General features: G+C 52.0%; 1 protein-coding gene across 2 annotated transcripts; it reads left to right on the forward strand.

The window, feature by feature from the left end:
* Positions 1–8,420: 8,420 nt before the first annotated feature.
* On the forward strand, positions 8,421–13,667 carry LOC116502107 (C-type lectin domain family 4 member D-like). Of its 2 annotated transcripts, XM_032207846.1 has the most exons (6): positions 8,421–8,492; positions 9,140–9,235; positions 10,306–10,398; positions 12,188–12,357; positions 12,585–12,718; positions 13,461–13,667. In XM_032207846.1, the coding sequence occupies exons 1-6, from the start codon at positions 8,456–8,458 to the stop codon at positions 13,606–13,608; spliced, it is 678 nt and encodes a 225-aa protein (XP_032063737.1). In that variant the 5' UTR covers positions 8,421–8,455; the 3' UTR covers positions 13,609–13,667. The 2 variants fall into 2 exon arrangements, with proteins under 2 accessions (XP_032063737.1, XP_032063738.1); XM_032207847.1 differs by lacking the exon at positions 9,140–9,235.
* The last annotated feature ends 4,945 nt before the right edge of the window (positions 13,668–18,612 follow it).

Genomic DNA, 18,612 nt, shown 5'->3' on the forward strand with positions numbered 1-18,612 from the left:
CAGCATACTCCTGCCAGTAGCCCCCGTACACTGCAGGGCACAAGGCGAGGACAAGCAGGAGTCGCTGTAAAGGGGAGAAAGTTACTTACTCATTTCCTGTTCCTTTGAGTCCACCTGCTCAGGGAACGGACGTACCCATCGGGCTGGAACCCATCGAACCCCCGATGGTAGTTGTACACAGGCGTAACCCCGCCCCATAACTAACAGGGGTACCGGATCCCGATTCCACGGCCCACCGTCCAGGCGTACCTGAACAACCCCTAAAGGTACACGTTCTGTCATAGCATGGTCTGCGGATCGACCTTCCAAATGATTTAAACTAAAAAGGGCCTTTAATAACAAAGCGTGCGGACAGGAATCTCCATAGCCAGTTGCCTCCATTCCCCCCTCTTTAAGGGCATTGAGGCGAGCTTTCAAAGTCAGATGAGTACGCTCAATAATGGCTTGCCCAGTAGAATTATGTGGAATACCCAAGATATGAGTGATGCCCCAGGTGCAACACCATTGGCCAAAGAGCCGACTAGTGTAGCCTGGACCATTATCTGTTTTTAGAGTGTGCGGGATGCCCATGACCGCAACTGCAATGCGCAGGGCACGAATGCACTCTCGAGCTTTCTGTGCTGTGAGAGCAGTAGCCCACATCATACCACTACAGGTATCCACCACGACGTGGAGAAACCGGAAACGTCCGAAAGGTGCATATTCTGTAACGTCCATCTGCCACAGCTCGTTGGGGCGCAGTCCTCTCGGATTTACCCCAGATGGCAGAGGAGCAGGGTGACTACAGGCTGGACATGTGGCTATTATAGACCGTGCGTCAGCTAGCGGAATTTTAAATAGACGATGCAATGACAAAGCCGATTGGTGAAATTGGCGGTGCGACTGGGCAGCAGCTACGCGGGTATCGACAAGAGCGGGGTAGCATGCCAAGTCTGCTGCCGCATTACCCGCCGTAATGAAACCAGGTAACTGGGTATGGCTGTTGACATGCATTACAAAAACAGGCTGGCTGCGCCGAGAAAGAGCATTATACAGGAGGACTGCGGTTTCAGTCCGTGGTGCAATGCAGGAACGGCAGAGGGTGGCAGAGCGAAAACAGTATTGACTATCTGTTACAATATTCAAAGGCTCTGTGGGAAAAAGAGAGAGCGCAAGACAAATAGCAAGCATTTCAAGACGCTGTAAAGAAACAGAAGTGTTGCAGCGCACTTGGCCTTCCCATTCCGAGCCAGTCCACCACACCACAGCAAACTTGTGAGTGGAGCCAGCTGCATCAGTGAAAACAGTTCGAGCCTGCAATGGCTCTGGAGAGATCGGCAAAGCAGGAATTACATCAAGTACGGAAAATAGATTCGCATAAGGTGACTTTGGATACGCCTGCAAAGCATAAGGGTAAGCTGCTAGGGCAGTCTGCAACCGCATAGATTGTTGTAGAAGAGACACCAGGGCATTCGGCCGTAGTTCCACCGACAACAGGCGCGGTTCACTGCCATCTATTGCACGTACCTTCGTTCGAGCCCACTCTATAGCGAGGGCAAGGAGTTCATCCCATTGTGGAAATGCAACGCGGGGCACAGACACATAGCCAAAAAGCAGTGGGCGCTGCAGCTGGCCCTGATGTAGAATAATAATAGCTCCCTGTACCTGCAGAAGGATGTGTGCAAGTAAGGGCCGCGCGGCATCACGATGTCATAAGCCTTGCTTTTGGAGGCGTTGCATAAAGCGCTCTAATATGTGCTGATGTTGGGAAGACAGTTGGCGCGGGGCTGTCAGGTCAGTGTCGCCCCGTAACTGATCAGTAAATAATTGCATCTCATCAGGGGGCAGCGGAACAAATTGACGGAGCCACTGCAGGGCGCCAACCAACACTTGTAACTGATGCAAGTTAGTAACCGAATTCTCTGTGACTAACAATTTTTGAGGCCGCACAAGGCGTTCTGTAAGCTGAGTCCCCAGATATTTGTATGGAGCCACTAGCTGAGTTTTATCTTTCCCGATGGTCAGACCAAATCTCAATAGAGCGGCCTCTATTTGATCATACAGACCCGAAGGCAGTACGGGGGCAGCAAGCAGCAGGTCATCCATATAATGGACTACCAAGATAGTGGGGTGCTGCTGACGAACTGCCTCGAGGGCTTTGGCCACATACATCTGACAAATTGTAGGGGAATTCTTCATACCTTGAGGGAGGACAACCCATTCATACTGGGCTGCTGGCTGCATATTGTTCAACGATGGAATGGTTAGAGCAAAACGCTTGGTGTCATCGGGATGCAAAGGTATGCTGAAAAAACAATCCTTTAAATCTATAATCATACATTGCCAATCTCTAGGGATCATAGTAGGTAACGGCAACCCGGGCTGTAAGGGCCCCATGTCCTCCATCGAGGCGTTAACCGCACGTAAATCATGTAAAAAGCGCCATTTCCCAGATTTTTTCTTAATTACAAATACAGGGGAATTCCAAGGGCTAGTTGACGGAACGAGATGTCCTTGTTGCACTTCTTGTTTGACGAGTTCATGCAGAGCGATAAGCTTTTCTTTTGTGATGGGCCACTGGGCAACCCATATGGGGTCATCCGACCACCATGTTAAACGCCAACAGGGGCGCGGCTCCCCAGTGGCCCCTTGTATAAAACCTGCTGTGAAGGTTCAATATGCAAGCGAGCTCCTGCTAACACTAATGCATCACGACCTAACAGAGATATAGGAATGGCTAGAACGTAGGGTCTGAGAGGCCCCACCTCCCGCCGGACACCAGCGTCATCCCAGCGAATCAATACTGGATGATGGCTGCGATGACCTTCCACCAAACCACCCACCCCACTGACCGCTCGGGGCAGCGGATCTAGTGGCCACTGTTGAGGCCAGTGTGCGGCGGAAATGGAGGTGACATCTGCACCAGAGTCCACTAAAAAGGTTATAGTGGCTACCGATGGAAATGGATCCTTCACACCTTGAATAGCTACTCGGGCAGGCAAAGTTGGCCGAGAACCCATGTCAAAGCTAACTTGTATCAGGGGATAATTCGCGCTAGAGAGTCCATCATCACTTTCGGTTACCAGAGGGAATACAGTGGGCTCAGCTGTGGCAGTCAGCAGCTGCACAGGAATCTCCACTCCTTGCTCCACCGCCCGTGCACCTGCAAGCCAAGCTTCTGTATTTACCAATCGTTTTCCGGCCTGAGACTGGATGGCGGACTTGTCCACCCCTGCTCGATGGGGGTTGGGACCCACGCTTGCGGCTGAGACGGTGGGTCCCTTTTCGTCCCGGCGTTGGCGTTTCCCGACAGCCCCCCCCTCTTTTCCTCTTTTACCTCCCCTTTTCATTGTGAATACTCGCGAGCGCGGTGGCCAGATCGCCCACACACCCAACAACGGACACGGCTGCTTTCGATCACAGGTTCCCTTTTCTTGGAACAATCACGAGCTACGTGACCACGCTGTCCGCAACGAAAACAACCACCAGGATGAATCTGGAGGGCAAATGTCTGGAGGGCAGACGTGACTCCCGCCATCTGCTCACTGAGAGCAGCAGCAAGAGGTTGCATCTCCTGAGCCTTGCCAAACGCACAGCCACGAGCGATCAGCTCGCCCGCGCTTGCTGAAGCCGGAAGCGCTGCAAGAGCAGCTTTGAATTCAGGCTGAGCTCCTGTCCTTAAGCATTCCCTCAAAACAACATCTTGTGCTTCCAGTGGTAAATTACTGCTTGCCACAGCTGTCTGCACCCTGTCTGCAAAACGCCCAAAATGTTCCTCAGGTTTTTGCCGAATATGGAGGTAACTGGGAGTCAGGCTAACTACAGCATTCATCCGCTCTAATGCTCTATGGCCCAATTCAGCAGCGGCAATAAGCACAGGTTGCAGCAGCAATAATTGTTCCTGCGGAGTATTCCACCGCCCTCGTCCCAACAAGGCTTCCCCAGGCAAACCATGTAAAGGATCCTGGGGGTTCGCCCATGCACGAGCCATTAAGGCTTCGCCTTCCTCTTCCAGCAAAGACTCAAATATGGGTACCTGCGCTGCCGTCAGGCAGGCTCGGGCAACCTGCCACCAGTCAAACATCAGGGGCCCTTGCAAGGCCACCGCATCCAACAAAACCTGTGTCTGTGGGCTAGAGAATCCACCCTTCTGTACAGCCTTTTTTAACTGTAGCAGCATCTTATAGTCTACCGGCTGCCACTGATGTCCTTGAGACCCCGCGAAAACAGGATAGCACCCTATCCGCACAGGACTTGGCGTTATTTCACAACCCGAGAGAAGACATTCTCTCGCACTAATAGTCCATTTTTCTCTTGCCTTTTGCACCTCCTCGCGGATGTGCATCGGCTGCCGCGGGGTAACCTGTTGAGGATCTCGAGACTCCTCATCTGTTGAACTCTCACTATCCACTCGTTCTCTCTCTCGGGGCGTAGCACCCGACAGAATGGGAACGCGACACACGGACGATGGTAGGGGCTTCTCCGAAAAAGACTCCACCTGCGCTTCCCCCCCCTCCCGCTTTCCAGGGTCAAACGCAGGGGGGGCTGCATACAGCGGCAGCCGGAGGGAGCCCGAAAACGCTGGCGCGTGCCCGGATGCCACCCCTGCCCCTTCAGGACCCCCGGCAGGGAACAGAATAAGGGAGCCCTTCTTATTTACCCCCCAAAAGGACCCGTCCGATGAAGTATGTACGGTGCTCCCTTCTGCCGGAGGAGCACTAGGTGTTGCTATTCTTTCACGATCCAACCGAACTCGCAGGGGGGGCCACAAAAGGTTTCCCACCCTCTTCTTTCTCCTGCTCCACATTATTTTCATCCCGCAATCGAGCCTCCTCCTTCTCCTGCCCTGACCCCTCATTTAGATTGTTTTTTATCGGCAGCTCCATAGGAGCCTGCTTATTCTCACTGTCCCCATCGGACAAAAGAATGCGGTGCACAGTAGCCCACAGGTATGCCTCGTTGGCTACCTTTTCCAAAACCGCTTGCACTGACCCATAGGTCGGTAATAAAGTCTGCGCCTCTTTGTTCCCGATGCAAGCGCTGTCACATAAATCCCGTCCCACTGCTTCTAAAGTAGCCTGTCTCAGGCAATGGACAGGAGACCCCGCCAGATTCCGGCGTGTCGCCCAAAACAAGAAGGGACTGTATGTCCTTCTTTCGTAAAGTTATTCCTACTTCCTTGGCCAAGGATTTTAAAGTACTCACCACCTCATCGACTCCAGGCCCCATGGCCACCTGCATACCTAGCACGTACGCACCGCGCCTAACTCGTGCTGCGCCTAACTCGTGCCAACCGGTTTCACGTCGGGGTTCGTATCACGTCGGGGTCACCATATGTAGGATATCCTGACCGAAAGCCCCGGGACAAACAGACACAACGACCAGCGTTCTGTGCCGTAAGTCAATTTATTACTGCGTGACATTATCTTATTTAGTGTCAAAGCATCCCACCCAGGAACCCAGGACCCCTCCCACTGTGCTCGCAGGCACCCCAGACCCCTCCTTTCGTGCACGCAGGCACAACCCAGAATAATCCCACACCAGGAGCTAGGCTTAATCATTGAGTATCCAATAGTTGGACCCTAGATTGTAAGGTCATGCAAGACAACTGTCGCTGCAGTATTTCCTTCTCTCCACATCCCACTGATCTTGTTGTATCCGTGCTGTTCTTGTTGGCTCTTGTCTGTACTGTGAGGGTCTGGGAAAGTAGACTCAAGATTCTCCAGGGCCTCCAACTAGCATTTCCTAGCAATGAACTTGGTAAAACCAAGTACCACTGTCTTCAGTGGTTCAGGGAGAGGCACGAGAGACCCTGGCAACTCTGCCAGTTTGGAGCATCTATAAGCAGAGTTGGATGCCATGGGCAGGCATTCAGCTGTCATTCCTGGCAGTAAGGGGTACGGCAAGTACACACCCACAGCTTCAGCAGATGCATATGCCCTTGAGCTTCCTCAGCAGCCTGTGGGTCAGCAGACTGCATGAAGTGGTGTGGACGCACACAGAACCTGCACCAGCAGCAGGAAGCCCCTGTAAACAGGGGAACCCACACGCCCAGAAAAGAGGATGTGTTCTCGTAAGCTGCACTTCCCGCCGCAGGAGTGAGGGCAGGGTCAGGAGCTTGTGCAAGTGTGCGAATGATCGTATGTGGGGTCTGGAGTTCTGGAGGGGTAGTTGCAGAAAGCTGTTTAGAAACCCATAGCTGTTTATTAATGTGTCATTGATCCATTATATCACAGAATCACAGAATCACTGAACTGTAGGGGTTGGAAGGGATCTTGAAAGACCATTGGGTCCAACCCCCCTGCCAAAGCAGGTTCCTCAGAGCAGGTTGCCCAGGTAGGCGTCCAGATGGGCCTTGAATATCTCCAGAGAAGGAGACTCCACAACCTCCCTAGGCAGCCTGTTCCAGTGCTCCGTCACCCTCACCCTGAAGAAGTTCTTTTGCATGTCAGTTCGGAACTTCCTGTGCTCTAACTTGCAGCCATTGCCCCTTGTCCTATCCCCACAAACCACTGAGAAGAGGTTGGCTACATCCTTCTGTCCCCCACCCCGCAGATATTTATATACACTGAGGAGATCCCTTCTCACTCTTCTCTTCTCCAGGCTGAACAGACCCAGGTCTCTCAGCCTGTTTTCATACGGAAGATGCTCCAGGCACCGTATCATCTTTGTGGCCCATGAGATACTCCCAAGCAGGTCCCGGAAGAGGTTGAAGTTGGCTCTCCAGAAGTCCAGGGTAGCAATCCTGCTTTTAGCCTTACTTCCTTTGCCTAGTCCCATCTGGAACTCCACCATCTCATGGTCGCTGCATCCCAAGCTGCCCCCAACCTTCACATCCCTAACAAGGCCATCCCTGTTGGTAAGAACGAGGTCCAGGAGCACCCCCCGCCTCGTCGGCTCCTCCACCACCTGCGTCAGAAAATTGTCCTCAATGAATTGTAGGAACTGTTTGGACTGTTCGTGCCTGGCCGAGTTGCTTACCCAGCAGATGTCTGGGTAATTGAAGTCCCCCATGAGGACCAGCGCTCGTGATCGTGAGGCTACTAGCAGCTGCTTGTAGAAGGCCTCATTGACTTCCTCCTCCTGATCTGGAGACCTGTAGTAGACCCCTACCACCTTGCCTCCCATACCAAATATTCCTGATACTATTCCTGATAATATTATTCCTGATAATACTCCTGATATTGATCTGGAATATAGGGATCGTGGGTTGCCAGTTAACTACGTACCATTAATGTACTGCCTCAAGACCGATTAGATTTAAGCTGTGCAATATGAGCAGATTTTCGCTGTAACAGTTCCATACCCTCTGAGTTTTCCTTCATGATCAGCCACCCTCAGCTAAATTCCGATATACACAGAGTCAAGCATATCACAGAGCAAGAACAAACAGCACACATTCTCATTTTGGGGCATGAGTGGTACAATTCGTCTTTGTTACCAAGCTTTGTTCTAAAATTTCATTTTAGAATCTCTCACTGTGCTGTGAAACCAGCAGCAAGTACCTTCTAGTAGATAATTCCTTCTAGGACAATACCAGCAAGCACGTTTACGGACCGTCTTTCCAATGCAACAGCACTCTTGGCATGGTCTGAAACTTTTGTGCACATTTCTACACACGGTTTAGGTTTGTCCTCATTTATCACCAGCTGTGTGCCCTGCCCTTCTGAGCCTTTGATGCTCATGTTGTTAGCTATCCCATTTCTTCCTCAGCGCCTGCATGCCTGCCTCTTCACAGGGACAAAGCTAACTGATGGGGTGTGGAAGAGCAGTGTCTGCATGCCCTCAGCACTCGGTTCAGAGTGCAGAGAGGCCCAGCAGGGCTTCTTTTTCCTTCGGGATATCCTTAGGGATGCTTACATCCTCCAGAGTTTTCAATCAAGTCACCCCGAGCAGTGCTACAAGCACCATGTGTGCCTCACATAGTGGTGACAGAGTAAAGCTTCGCGATCTGTCACAGGCAGGGATGCTGACATGATCTGGTGATCCCTTCTCATCTCCGGCTCCGTTTCGGCAACTCACGTGCCCTTGTGAGTGTGTTTATTATAATTTAATTTGCTTTGCTAGCAAATACCAACAGCACAGGCATTTTCACACACACTCTCTCTCACCAAGGAAAGATAAAAACACCACTAATGTGTCTTGTGATGCTGCTTGAAAATGTGCAGAAGAAGATGGTCTGAGCGGCAGTGGTTCTGGTCTTCATCTATTTTCCTTTGCCTCTGTGAGTTTCTGTGTTGCAACAAGCCTCTTGTGAAACATCCTGACAGAGAAATGATGAAAATTCCCCCATCTCTATGTGCTGTGGGGAATACCCCAGCTATGGCTCTGTCTGCACATCAGATCAGAGTCCGTGCAGACTGCCCAGCACTGAGGGAGCTGCCCTAGCTCCTCCTCCTGCAGGAGGGCTGAGCTTGTAGCCGTACGGGTAACGTGGACGGACTCTTGGTGGAGAAGTGGTGCTGTGGCAGCAATTATGAACCAGCAAGAGAGGGTCAGTCCTGGGACTGCAGGTAACCATAAAGCCTTCCTTTCTGTCTTTTTCTTAGAGAAGGAGAAGGTTGGGGGAAATACAGGGCTAGGATATATAAAGAGCATGGTACCATGGCTGGCTGTGTACCAGGAGAAAGACCCAGTGCCCATTCTCAGGGTAGAAACCATCTCTTCTGTGTGTCTACCACCACAGACACCGAGCTGGACTGTCAGTCCTTTGAGTAAGTGACTACTCGCTGTTGCGTAAAAGACGCTGGGGGACAGAGCCCAACTAAGAGTTGGGAAGCTGAGAGAAAGAAGCTCCAGAGAGAGGTGAGGAGGAGGGAGGTAGAGAAAGAGCATTCACTGAAAGATGGGGTAAGGGAGGGCAAACAGGACGGTGTGCAGGTGAGGAAAGAGGCGTGACGGGAGAAGGAAAGTAGTGCAGCTTGAGAAGACCACAGGCATGGCTTGTGATATGAACCAAGAGGGCAGTCCCCGTGTTGCCCTACGCTGCAGGTGTGACCCACTGCCAGTGACAGACAGCACGAGCTGGTTACAGCGCCTGCGGGACCTGCCAGGCCTTGGGACAGGGTTATCAGCAGACTGTCAGGGCACGCAGCCCCTTGGATTATCCTGCCCCCCAACTCTGGGCTGGGGATTTCCACTCTTGCCTTGTGTTTTTCAGCCCCAGCAGAAGGGAGCAGCTGTTCCCGCCTGAGCCCCTGGGTCTTCCTCGTTTCTGCCCTTGCCGTCAAAACTGCCCTTATGACCGTCGGCCTCGGTGGGTGCCAGGGTCCCTTTACTTCCCCGGGGAGGAAGGGAACGGGGCCTGCAGTTGCCTGGTGTCAGGTGGAAAAAGAAAACCCCAGCCTCTTTGCCAGCAGGAGACTGCCCTGCACCCAAACAGCCTGTTCTGCTGCCCCTTTCCCACGCTGCCTCTTAGCTGGGGAGCAGCGTCCCTTGCACAGTTAGCAGGTAGTGTCCTGGCAGGGCCTTCCCACAGCTCCTCTCACTTCCCAGCTGCCGAATACAGCCAGTCCTGGGTGAAACCCATCAGTTCCTGCCCTCCCACTGCAGTAGGGCTGAGAAGTCTCCTTAGTGCCAGACGACATCTGAGCAGGTTCCCCGAGGGCTGGCTGTTGGCTCTCAGTTCTCCTGGCCGCATTTGTGGTCTCCCTCAGAGCTCCTCGTGACCCTGTTGCAGCCGAAGAGCCAGCATGATCTCCCTGGACATCCTGCTACCAGGGCTGCCCACAGTTTAGCAGAGTGAGGTGTAATTGCACCAAAATGCTCCAGCTGCATCCCACCCACACCGCCTGGAACAAAGAAAAGGGAAATATGTTGCGTGTAGTGTCCCGGAGAATTGTTATTACTCTGCGGTAACTCTCCTGTGGTGTTCAACTCTCTTGGGTGAGGCCTCAGCACTCAGCAGTTCTTCCCCTTCTTGGTATGCGTGAAAAGGGTGCTCTAAAGCTGCAGAACACAGGCAGATTAAGAGGGAATGCATATTGATATTCCACCTTTACTAGGATGATCTCACAATTTCTTTGACCTTTTCCTGATCCCATCCTCAAAGGATGTCTTAGCTGGGCTTTGTCGGCTGGGAAAATGAGTCTTAGCCAGCTGAGGAGAGGGAGGTTCATCTGATCAGTGTTTGCCCAAGGGAGGGAGTGACCCGTAGTGGGGAAAGCTGTCTGCTCTTTTCCTTCAGGATACAATTTTCAGAGCTTGTTGGTGTAACCGAGTCTCTGAGGGAGCTCTCAGCCAGAAGGTGGAGGGCAGGACAGCTTGCCCATGAGTGAAGATGAAAGGATGACAGTAGCGCCTTCCTTCTCTTTCCTCTCTTCCCAGTTGTTCTCTTTCACAGGAGCTGTGGCCAGTGCAAGACTCTGCCCCACAATGCTCCAGGGTGGCACTGCATCCCCAATGTACCTGCAAGCCAAAGTGAGTGATGCTAAGAGCCTTGGGAGTGACACTAAGCACGTCCCCCAAATTTATTCTGTTGTAAGTCAGCCTTTGAGTTTGGGAATGGGATTGTCAGCCAGAGATGGACTGCCCTAGGGAAGGAAAATGGGGACATGAGGAAAAGAAAATGCTGTGTTTTGCAATCTGACATAGGATGCTCTGAAAACATGTCCTGGGCCAGTGGAAGAGGGTGGCTTGCTCCAGTTCTACCTTGTGATCACTCATCCCATACTCTGCCCACATACAGCCCCTCAGCTTCAGTCCAGTTCACAAATCTAGCCAAAAGCACTTCATCTTTTTGTAAGGGATGGCTCAGACCTGTGCTCTCCAGTGCCAGGGTTTCTGTTTCTACAAATGTAATGGTAAACATTGATCTAATACAGAAGAACAAAGGTAAATTAACATTTTTTTTCTACTTCTTCCACTCCCTGGACTCTAAACTCTCTCCATTTGGTGCCAAGAAGGGAATCTGAGACAACTGCTTTGACCCTGATTAGATTTAAACTGTGTGAAATGAGCAGCTTTTCATTTCACAGAATCACAGAACTGTAGGAGTTGGGAGGTACGTGAAGAGAGCATTGGGTCAAACCCCCCAGCCAAAGCAGGTTCCTTAGAGCAGATTGCCCAAGTAGGCATCCAGGTGGGCCTTGAATATCTCCAGAGAAAGGGACTCCACAGCCCCATGGATGGAAGCTGGGACCTTATGAAGAATGTGAGCACTGAAGCCTGCATCTTCACTCTGCTGGGTGAGAATATGTCAGTGCAAGGGGCATGGTCAAATATATACCTGTAGGTACTGGAAGAACTAAGCACCTACCCATGCAGAAGCGTTGGAGGCAGGCAGGTTCATTGCTTTTCATGTGGTTCTTGCAGCACAAGAATTCTTTGCTTCTGGTTTTGGTTCCTCTGTGGTCTTGCTTTGCACAACAGCCTCCTGGGCCTCTCCTCCCTTCCCTGTTCCTTTCATTTTTCTGGCCCCATATCAGCAGCAGCTGGTTACAGCATTTGGCAGTCCCACCTTGATTGCATAGATTAGCACAGAGAGCCCCTGGAGAGCTCCTGTGTGGGGAACCCAAGAAGACAGTCCCTGTGAGGTCTGGGATTCAGGGCAAGCACCTTCAGCTCTGCTCAGTGTACCAGAGTGTTTTTGTTGGTTGACTAGACTGGAAGGACTTGTTTGGTGGACATGTTCCAAATTGAGCTATATTCTGTGTGTGATGGAAACAGCTTACAGATAGAGGTATATATAACCTGAAAAAAGATAACCTCGTGCTTAAGAGAATGTGCCCATGCTTTTCAATCCATCATGCGACTTTCTGCGTGTATGGCAAATTTCTAGGAAAACATGCATGGCTTGTGTAAGAAACTCCCAGTGTTGGCAGTGAGGCTGCCAGACTAGTTTACTGTGTATGTTTGTTACTGTGTATGAGATGAGAGCTAATTACTTGGACAATGCTTTTCTGATGTCAGTGTCCCCAAAGGAGTGCTGCCAGCTACTTCCCATCTCACTTCCTCAGGAACCGTAAGGCAGAAAGTGCCTCTCCCCAAGCAGAGCTTGAATGGGCACGATAGAACAAAGGAAAAAGCTCTTCAAGCAGGGGCCCAGTGACAGCAATCTGTCAGGCTGTCAGTGGTGCTGCTTGTGGAGCACAAAAGAGAGCATTTACCACTGTCCAAAAAAGAGGTGCAGTTCAAACCCCTTCCCTGATACTTGGGGTTCTGCGCTGAGCTCACTGAGAAGATTCACAGCGCATCTTGTCCAACACAGGTCTTTCTTCCCCTACAAAGGACAGCTGGAAGTGCTGTCCAGTGGGCTGGAGACCCTTTCAGGAAAGCTGCTATTACTTCTCAGATGATCAGATGCCCTGGGATGAGAGCCAGCAGAACTGCAGTGGGATGGGCTCCCATCTGGTGGTGATCAATACAGAAGCAGAGCAGGTAAGTGCAGGGCTGAGAGAGGGGCAGAGCAGCCTGGAGACAGGAGTGCCAGGCCTGGAGGGGCCTCAGAGCCCCTCCTGGCTCCTGCAGTGGAGGGGGGGATGTCCTTGCTGCATCCACTCAGCACTGGCTCCTGTCTGCCACCAGCTCCACCCCACTGGGACTCCTGCCACCTCCCTCTGTTCAGTCCTGAACCTCATGGACGTTGTACTCTCCCTGATTTCCAGGCTTTCCTCTATAAGGAAATAGGAAGACAGTTTAAACACAACCAAACTAGAGTCATTTTATACATCGGTCTGAGGGCACAGAAGGTGGGCCAGTGGCGCTGGGCAGACCAGACTCCCTATAATGAAACAGCAGCGTGAGTATCCCATGACGGAGAGGGTTTGGTGTGGATCCGGTAGTGCAAGAGGGTGGAAGAGATGTGAAGGTGTCTGATGAGCATGGGAGGGATATGCCATGGCTGTCTGTGAGAGGACAATGATGGAGCCGGCAAGGGCTTTGTAGGATACCAGGTTCCCACCGATCCATCCATGCTGGTTAGTGGTTAGCGATAAATTATCTGTGACATGGCCATGGGTGCTGTAGGCAGAGAAGAAGCTGCATTCTGTGATTACAAAGAGTTCTTCATACAGGACAAGCCTTGCCTGACCTCCGTACTGCCCCACCACGCACGTGTGCAGGTGTAGGCACATGGTATACGTTCCTGTATGTGTGCAGGTGTAGGCACATGCTGGGCCAGTGCTGTAATGCTGCAGAAGCGATGGGGTGCTGGAGAGATCACCAGGGCTTTTCTTGCAGATGTTTCTTCTGGAAGAGATGCATCCCCTGCTGGCTGTGAAGTGCCTGGGGTGAGCTGTGGTGAGCAGCTCTGCCCACCAGGACTGAACAGCTCCCTGCTGTGTTGGTTCTAGGAAGAAGTCAGGTTTGCATGTAAGACTGCTGCCAGTGGGATTAGCAGAGTGCGAGGAAGGGTACGACTTATGTCCATCAAACTGCATCTGGAATGCAAAGCCTTGTATTCCACAAGGTGCACAAGGTGCTTGTGTTCCACAAGGTGCTTGCAGTGTGCACAGGGAGTAACATGTCTGTCTCTCTCTCAGGTTCTGGAGGCCTGGAGAGCCAAGTAATGTGCCTGAAGAGATGTGTGTCGTATTCCATCAGAAGGCAGAAAACCTCTGGAACTGGAATGATGTCCCATGCACGGCCAGTTCTTATCGGATTTGTGAGACTGCAGCAGAAACAATATGATGGAGGAATCCTCATCCTGAAATTAGCAGCAAACTGGGAACAGCAGAGGGCTGTGTTGGGAGGGGTAGGAGAGCCTTGGATCCTTTATCTTGCCTCTGCTGGTGGGATGATGAGACTGGGAGTGATGTTGCTCTGCACCCAGCATCCCCTGTGCATGTGTATTTCTCAAAGTACTATGACCCCTGAAGTGGAAACAATAAATGCTAGAAGAACTCTGCCTGTGCTTTCTCAGGCTGACCATCCCATCCCATGTTTGGTGAAGACAGATTTGGCAATGGAAGCTCCAGGCAAGCATGGCATGTGAAGGGTCATGTCTGTACGGGAAATGGGCCAATGCCTTTCTTTCAATGTCATTGGCTCCATGGGAGTGACACACAAGGGTTCAGGGTCATCAAAGCAGTTCCTGGGCTCTTCTGTCAGTCTTCCTCTTCTCTCTGTGTGGGTCTGGCAGCTGCTGGCTGAAAAGAGCTGGAGCTCTCCTGAAGGAGGAAGATGCAGGAATGCAAGAAGGATGCTCAGAGCTGCTGTTCCCTTTGTCTCCTTGAGAAGAGGTGTCTGCTTCTTGCTGGGTCATAGAGAGTCCTGTTCAGCATTAGTTTTGCTGAACAAATACTGATTTCCTGTAAAGCAGAAAATGCATTATTACACCGATGAAAAAGGCTGTGGGCTCACTCTCCCTTTGTCTGTTTCCCTTTCCCTCTCTAAGCTGAGGTATTATGCACATGCACGTACTTCATACCAAGCATGTTGCTGTGCCAGGAAAGAGCCAGAGATGACTACTGCAGTAGAAGTTGCATACACCCAGTGAGTCTTAACGCTTCAGAGATAACCTGTGCATAATGGTCCTGTCGCACACAGCCAGGGCTCTGGGAGAGAGCGGGCACAGGAAACCAGCTGTGGGGGTTTCATATGTTGCCATGCTGAAGGTCTTACCTGAGAGAGAAACAGGAGTGTGTGTCAGGAGTCTAGCCTGCACACGGTTGACCAGGTATGAGGACATGGCCCCAGCAGCAAAATTATTAGGTCCTTTGGTCACCCCTCCCACCTCAGAGCTAATCCTGGACTCAACAGACATAGAGGCCGTCCTGGGAGGCTGACACAGCAGTGGGCCCTGTCAGGGCACACCTGCCCAGGCTGGACGATGCTGGAGAAGAGGCAGGGAGAGGCAGGGCGGTTGCTGCCTGTGAGGGCCCCTCCAGAAGTGCAGTGCATATTGCCTTCACTTCCACCCGAGTCTTGCTGCAGACCGTGTGCCCCTGTGGCTCCCATCCTTCTCCACCCCTTTCTGTTTCCTGGTCCCTATGCCCCCACCTCTGTTTGCCTCGGGAAGCATCATCTGCCTCGGTGCTCCCAAGCAAACCGTGCCACTTCTCCATGCAGCGCTGATGTGCATCTCCTGGCTGTGTTGTTCTGTCCTACCTATAACGTGAGCCGTCCCTCTGTGTCCCAGTGCAGGGGAGAATTTGTACAGGAGAAAAGGTGGCTGACCAGGAAAGTTGGCTTCCTAAACGCATCCATGGGAGTCATTGTGTGGCTGGTGGCAGAAGCTGCCGAATGCCATAGCCCAGCAGACGCAAGGCAGCTGCATTGCCATGTCCCTAGGTCCAGGCTGTAGCGAGGCTGAGTGTGTACACCGAAAAGGCACAGCTGCACACATTCACAGTGTGCTCATCAGACAGATGAGCACTGCTGAAAAGCACTTACACAAACAGCACCAGCTGCCTCACCCTACTGCCCTCTCTTGCTGCTCAGGGTGAACGCTTTTTAGCTGAAAATATAAGCTTACATATATGTAGTATGGATCCCTCCAGGAGCTAGGCTTAGTCATTGAGTATCCAGTAGCTGGACCCTAGATTGCAAGGTCACGCAAGACACCTGTTGCTGCAGTATTTTCTTCTGTCCACGTCTCACTGATCTTGTTGTATCCGTGCTGCTCTTGTTGGCTGTTCTCTGTACTGCAAGGGCCTGGGAAAGTAGACTCAAGATTCTCCGGGGCCTCCAACTAGCATTTCCTAGCAATGAACTTGGTAAAACCAAGTACGACTGTCTTCAGTGTTTCAGGGACAGGCACAAGAGACCCTGGCAACTCTGCCAGTTTGGAGCATCTATAAGCAGAGTTGGATGCCATGGGCAGGCATTCAGCTGTCATTCCTGGCAGTAAGGTGTACCCACTGCCAGTAGGGCAAGTACACTGGCAGTAAGGGCAAGTACACACCCACAGTTTCAGCAGATGCATGTGCCCTTGAGCTTCCTCAGCGGCCCGTGGGTCAGCAGACTGCATGAAGTGGTGTGGACACACACAGAACCTGCACCAGCAGCAGGAAGCCCCTGTAAACAGGGGAACCCACGCACCCAGAAAAGAGGATGTGTTCTTGTAAGCTGCACTTCCCGCCGCAGGAGTGAGGGCAGGGTCAGGAGCTTGTGCAAGTGTGCGAATGATCGTATGTGGGGTCTGGAGTTCTGGAGGGGTAGTTGCAGAAAGCTGTTTAGAAACCCATAGCTGTTTATTAATGTGTCATTGATCCATTATATCACAGAATCGCAGAATCACAGAACTGTAAGGGTTGGAAGGGAACTCGAAAGATCATCGGGTCCAACCTCCCTGCCAAAGGAGGTTCCTCAGAGCAGGCTGCCCAGGTAGGCGTCCAGACGGTCCTTGAATATCTCCAGAGAAGGAGACTCCACAACCTCCCTAGGCAGCCTGTTCCAGTGCTCCGTCACCCTCACCCTGAAGAAGTTCTTTCACATGTCAGTGCGGAACTTCCTGTGCTCTAACTTGCAGCCATCGCCCCTTGTCCTATCCCCACAAACCACTGAGAAGAGGTTGGCTACATCCTTCTGTCCCCCACCCCTCAGATATTTATATACACTGAGGAGATCCCCTCTCAGTCTTCTCTTCTCCAGGCTGAACAGACCCAGGTCTCTCAGCCTTTCTTTATAGGGAAGATGCTCCAGGCCCTGTATCATCTTTGAGGCCCTCTGCTGGACTCTTTCCGGGAGATCCCTGTCTTTTTTTGTACCAGGGAGCCCAGAACTGGACACAGTACTTCAGGTGAGGCCTGACCAGGGCAGAGTAGAGGGGGAGGATCACCTCCCTTGACCTGCTGGCCAAGCTCCTTTTAATGCACGCCAGGATCCCATTGGCCATCTTGGCCACAAGGGCACAGTGCTGGCTCATGGCCAACCTGTCATCCACCAGGACCCCCAGGGCCTTTTTGTCAGAGCTCCTCTTCAGCAGGTCGTCCCCCAGCCTGTACTGAGACTTCGGGTTGTTCCTTCCCAGGTGCAGGACTCTACACTTGCTCTTGTTAAACCTCATTTGGTTTCTTCCTGCCCATCTCTCCAGTTGGTCCAGGTCTCACTGAATGGCAGCACAGCCTTCTGGCATGTCAGCCACTCCTCCCAGCTTTGTGTCATTGGTGTACTTGCTGAGGGCAGACACTATTCCCTCATCAAGTTCGTCGATGAAGATTTGAACGAGACCGGACCCAGCACCGACCCCTGGGGAACACCGCTAGTCACAGGCCTCCAGCCAGACTCTGCTCCGCCGACCACAACCGTCTGAGCTCGGCCAGTCAGCCAGTTCTCAACCCACCTTGCCATCCACTCATCTATCCCACACTTTCTCAGCTTTGCTAGTAGGATGTCATGGGAGACAGTATTGAAAGCCTTGCTAAAGTCACGGTAGATGACATTCACCGCTCTCCCCCCATCTACCCCACTGGTGATGCCATCATAGAAGGCAATGAGGTTGGTCGAGCACGACTTCCCCTTGGTGAATCCATGCTGACTACTCCTTATAACCTTCTTCTCTTCCAATTGCTTGGAGATGGCATCCAGAACAAGCTGCTCCAATACCTTTCCAGGGACAGAGGTGAGACTGACTGGCCTGTAGTTTCCCAGATCCTCCTTCCTGCCCTTCCTGAAGACCAGAGTGACACTGGCTATCCTCCAGTCTTCAGGCACCTCACCCGTTCTCCAGGACCTTTCCAAGATGATAGAGAGCGGTTCGGCGATCACATCTGCCAGATGCCTTAGCACACGCAGATGCATCCCATCGGGACCCATGGATTTGTGTGCGTTGAGCCCACTCAGACACACCCGAACCACTCCCACATCCACCGGGGGGAGCCCTCCATATCCCAGACCCTTTGTCCTATTGCCAGGGGCAAGGAGTCCCGGGGGAGTGTCCTTGAAGCAAAGACTGAAGCAAAGAAAGCATTCAGTATCTCTGCCTTCTCAGTGTCCCCTATGACCAGGATACCCCCCTCATTCAGCAAGGGACCCACCTTATCCCTAGTCTTCCTCTTGCTGTTTACATACTTGAAAAAAATCCTTCTTATTATCCTTTATCTCTTTTGCAAGCCTCATCTCTGGGTGGGGTTTAGCCTTCTTCGTCGTGTCCCTGCAGGCCCTGACAACACATCTATACTCCTCCCAAGAGGACAGGCCCTTTTTCCACATTTCATAGACCCTTCTCTTCCTTTTGATCTTATTGATGAGCTCCTTGCTTATCCATGCGGGTTTCCTGCCCCCCTTCCCCAATTTCCTATTCCTTGGGATGCACAGACCCTGAGCATGGAAGAAGTGCTGCTTAAACGTAGCCCAGCTCTCACAAGCACCCTTGCTTTCTATCAACCTATCCCATGAGATACTCCCAAGCAGGTCCCGGAAGAGGTTGAAGTTGGCTCTTCGGAAGTCCAGGGTGGCAATCCTGCTTTTAGCCTTACTTCCTTTGCCTAGTCCCATCTGGAACTCCACCATCTCATGGTCGCTGCATCCCAAGCAGCCCCCAACCTTCACATCCCTAACAAGGCCATCCCTGTTAGTAAGAACGAGGTCCAGGAGCACCTCCCGCCTCGTCGGCTCCTCCACCACCTGCGTCAGAAAATTGTCCTCAATGAATTGTAGGAACTGTTTGGACTGCTTGTGCCTGGCCGAGTTGCTTACCCAGTCTGGGTAATTGAAGTCCCCCATGAGGACCAGCGCTTGTGATCGTGAGGC

The sequence above is a fragment of the Aythya fuligula genome, chromosome 1 (genome assembly GCF_009819795.1).
Source record: "Aythya fuligula isolate bAytFul2 chromosome 1, bAytFul2.pri, whole genome shotgun sequence".
In the NCBI taxonomy this organism is placed as follows: Eukaryota; Metazoa; Chordata; class Aves; order Anseriformes; family Anatidae; genus Aythya; species Aythya fuligula.

Bases quoted from the DNA above. Each gene is read 5' to 3' on its own strand.
- LOC116502107 (XM_032207846.1), top strand. From the start codon at position 8,456: ATGAACCAGCAAGAGAGGGTCAGTCCTGGGACTGCAG. The intron at 9,236-10,305 runs GTGGGTGCCAGG...CTCTCTTCCCAG, and splicing joins CCTTATGACCGTCGGCCTCG to TTGTTCTCTTTCACAGGAGC. The intron at 10,399-12,187 runs GTGAGTGATGCT...TGTCCAACACAG, and splicing joins CAATGTACCTGCAAGCCAAA to GTCTTTCTTCCCCTACAAAG.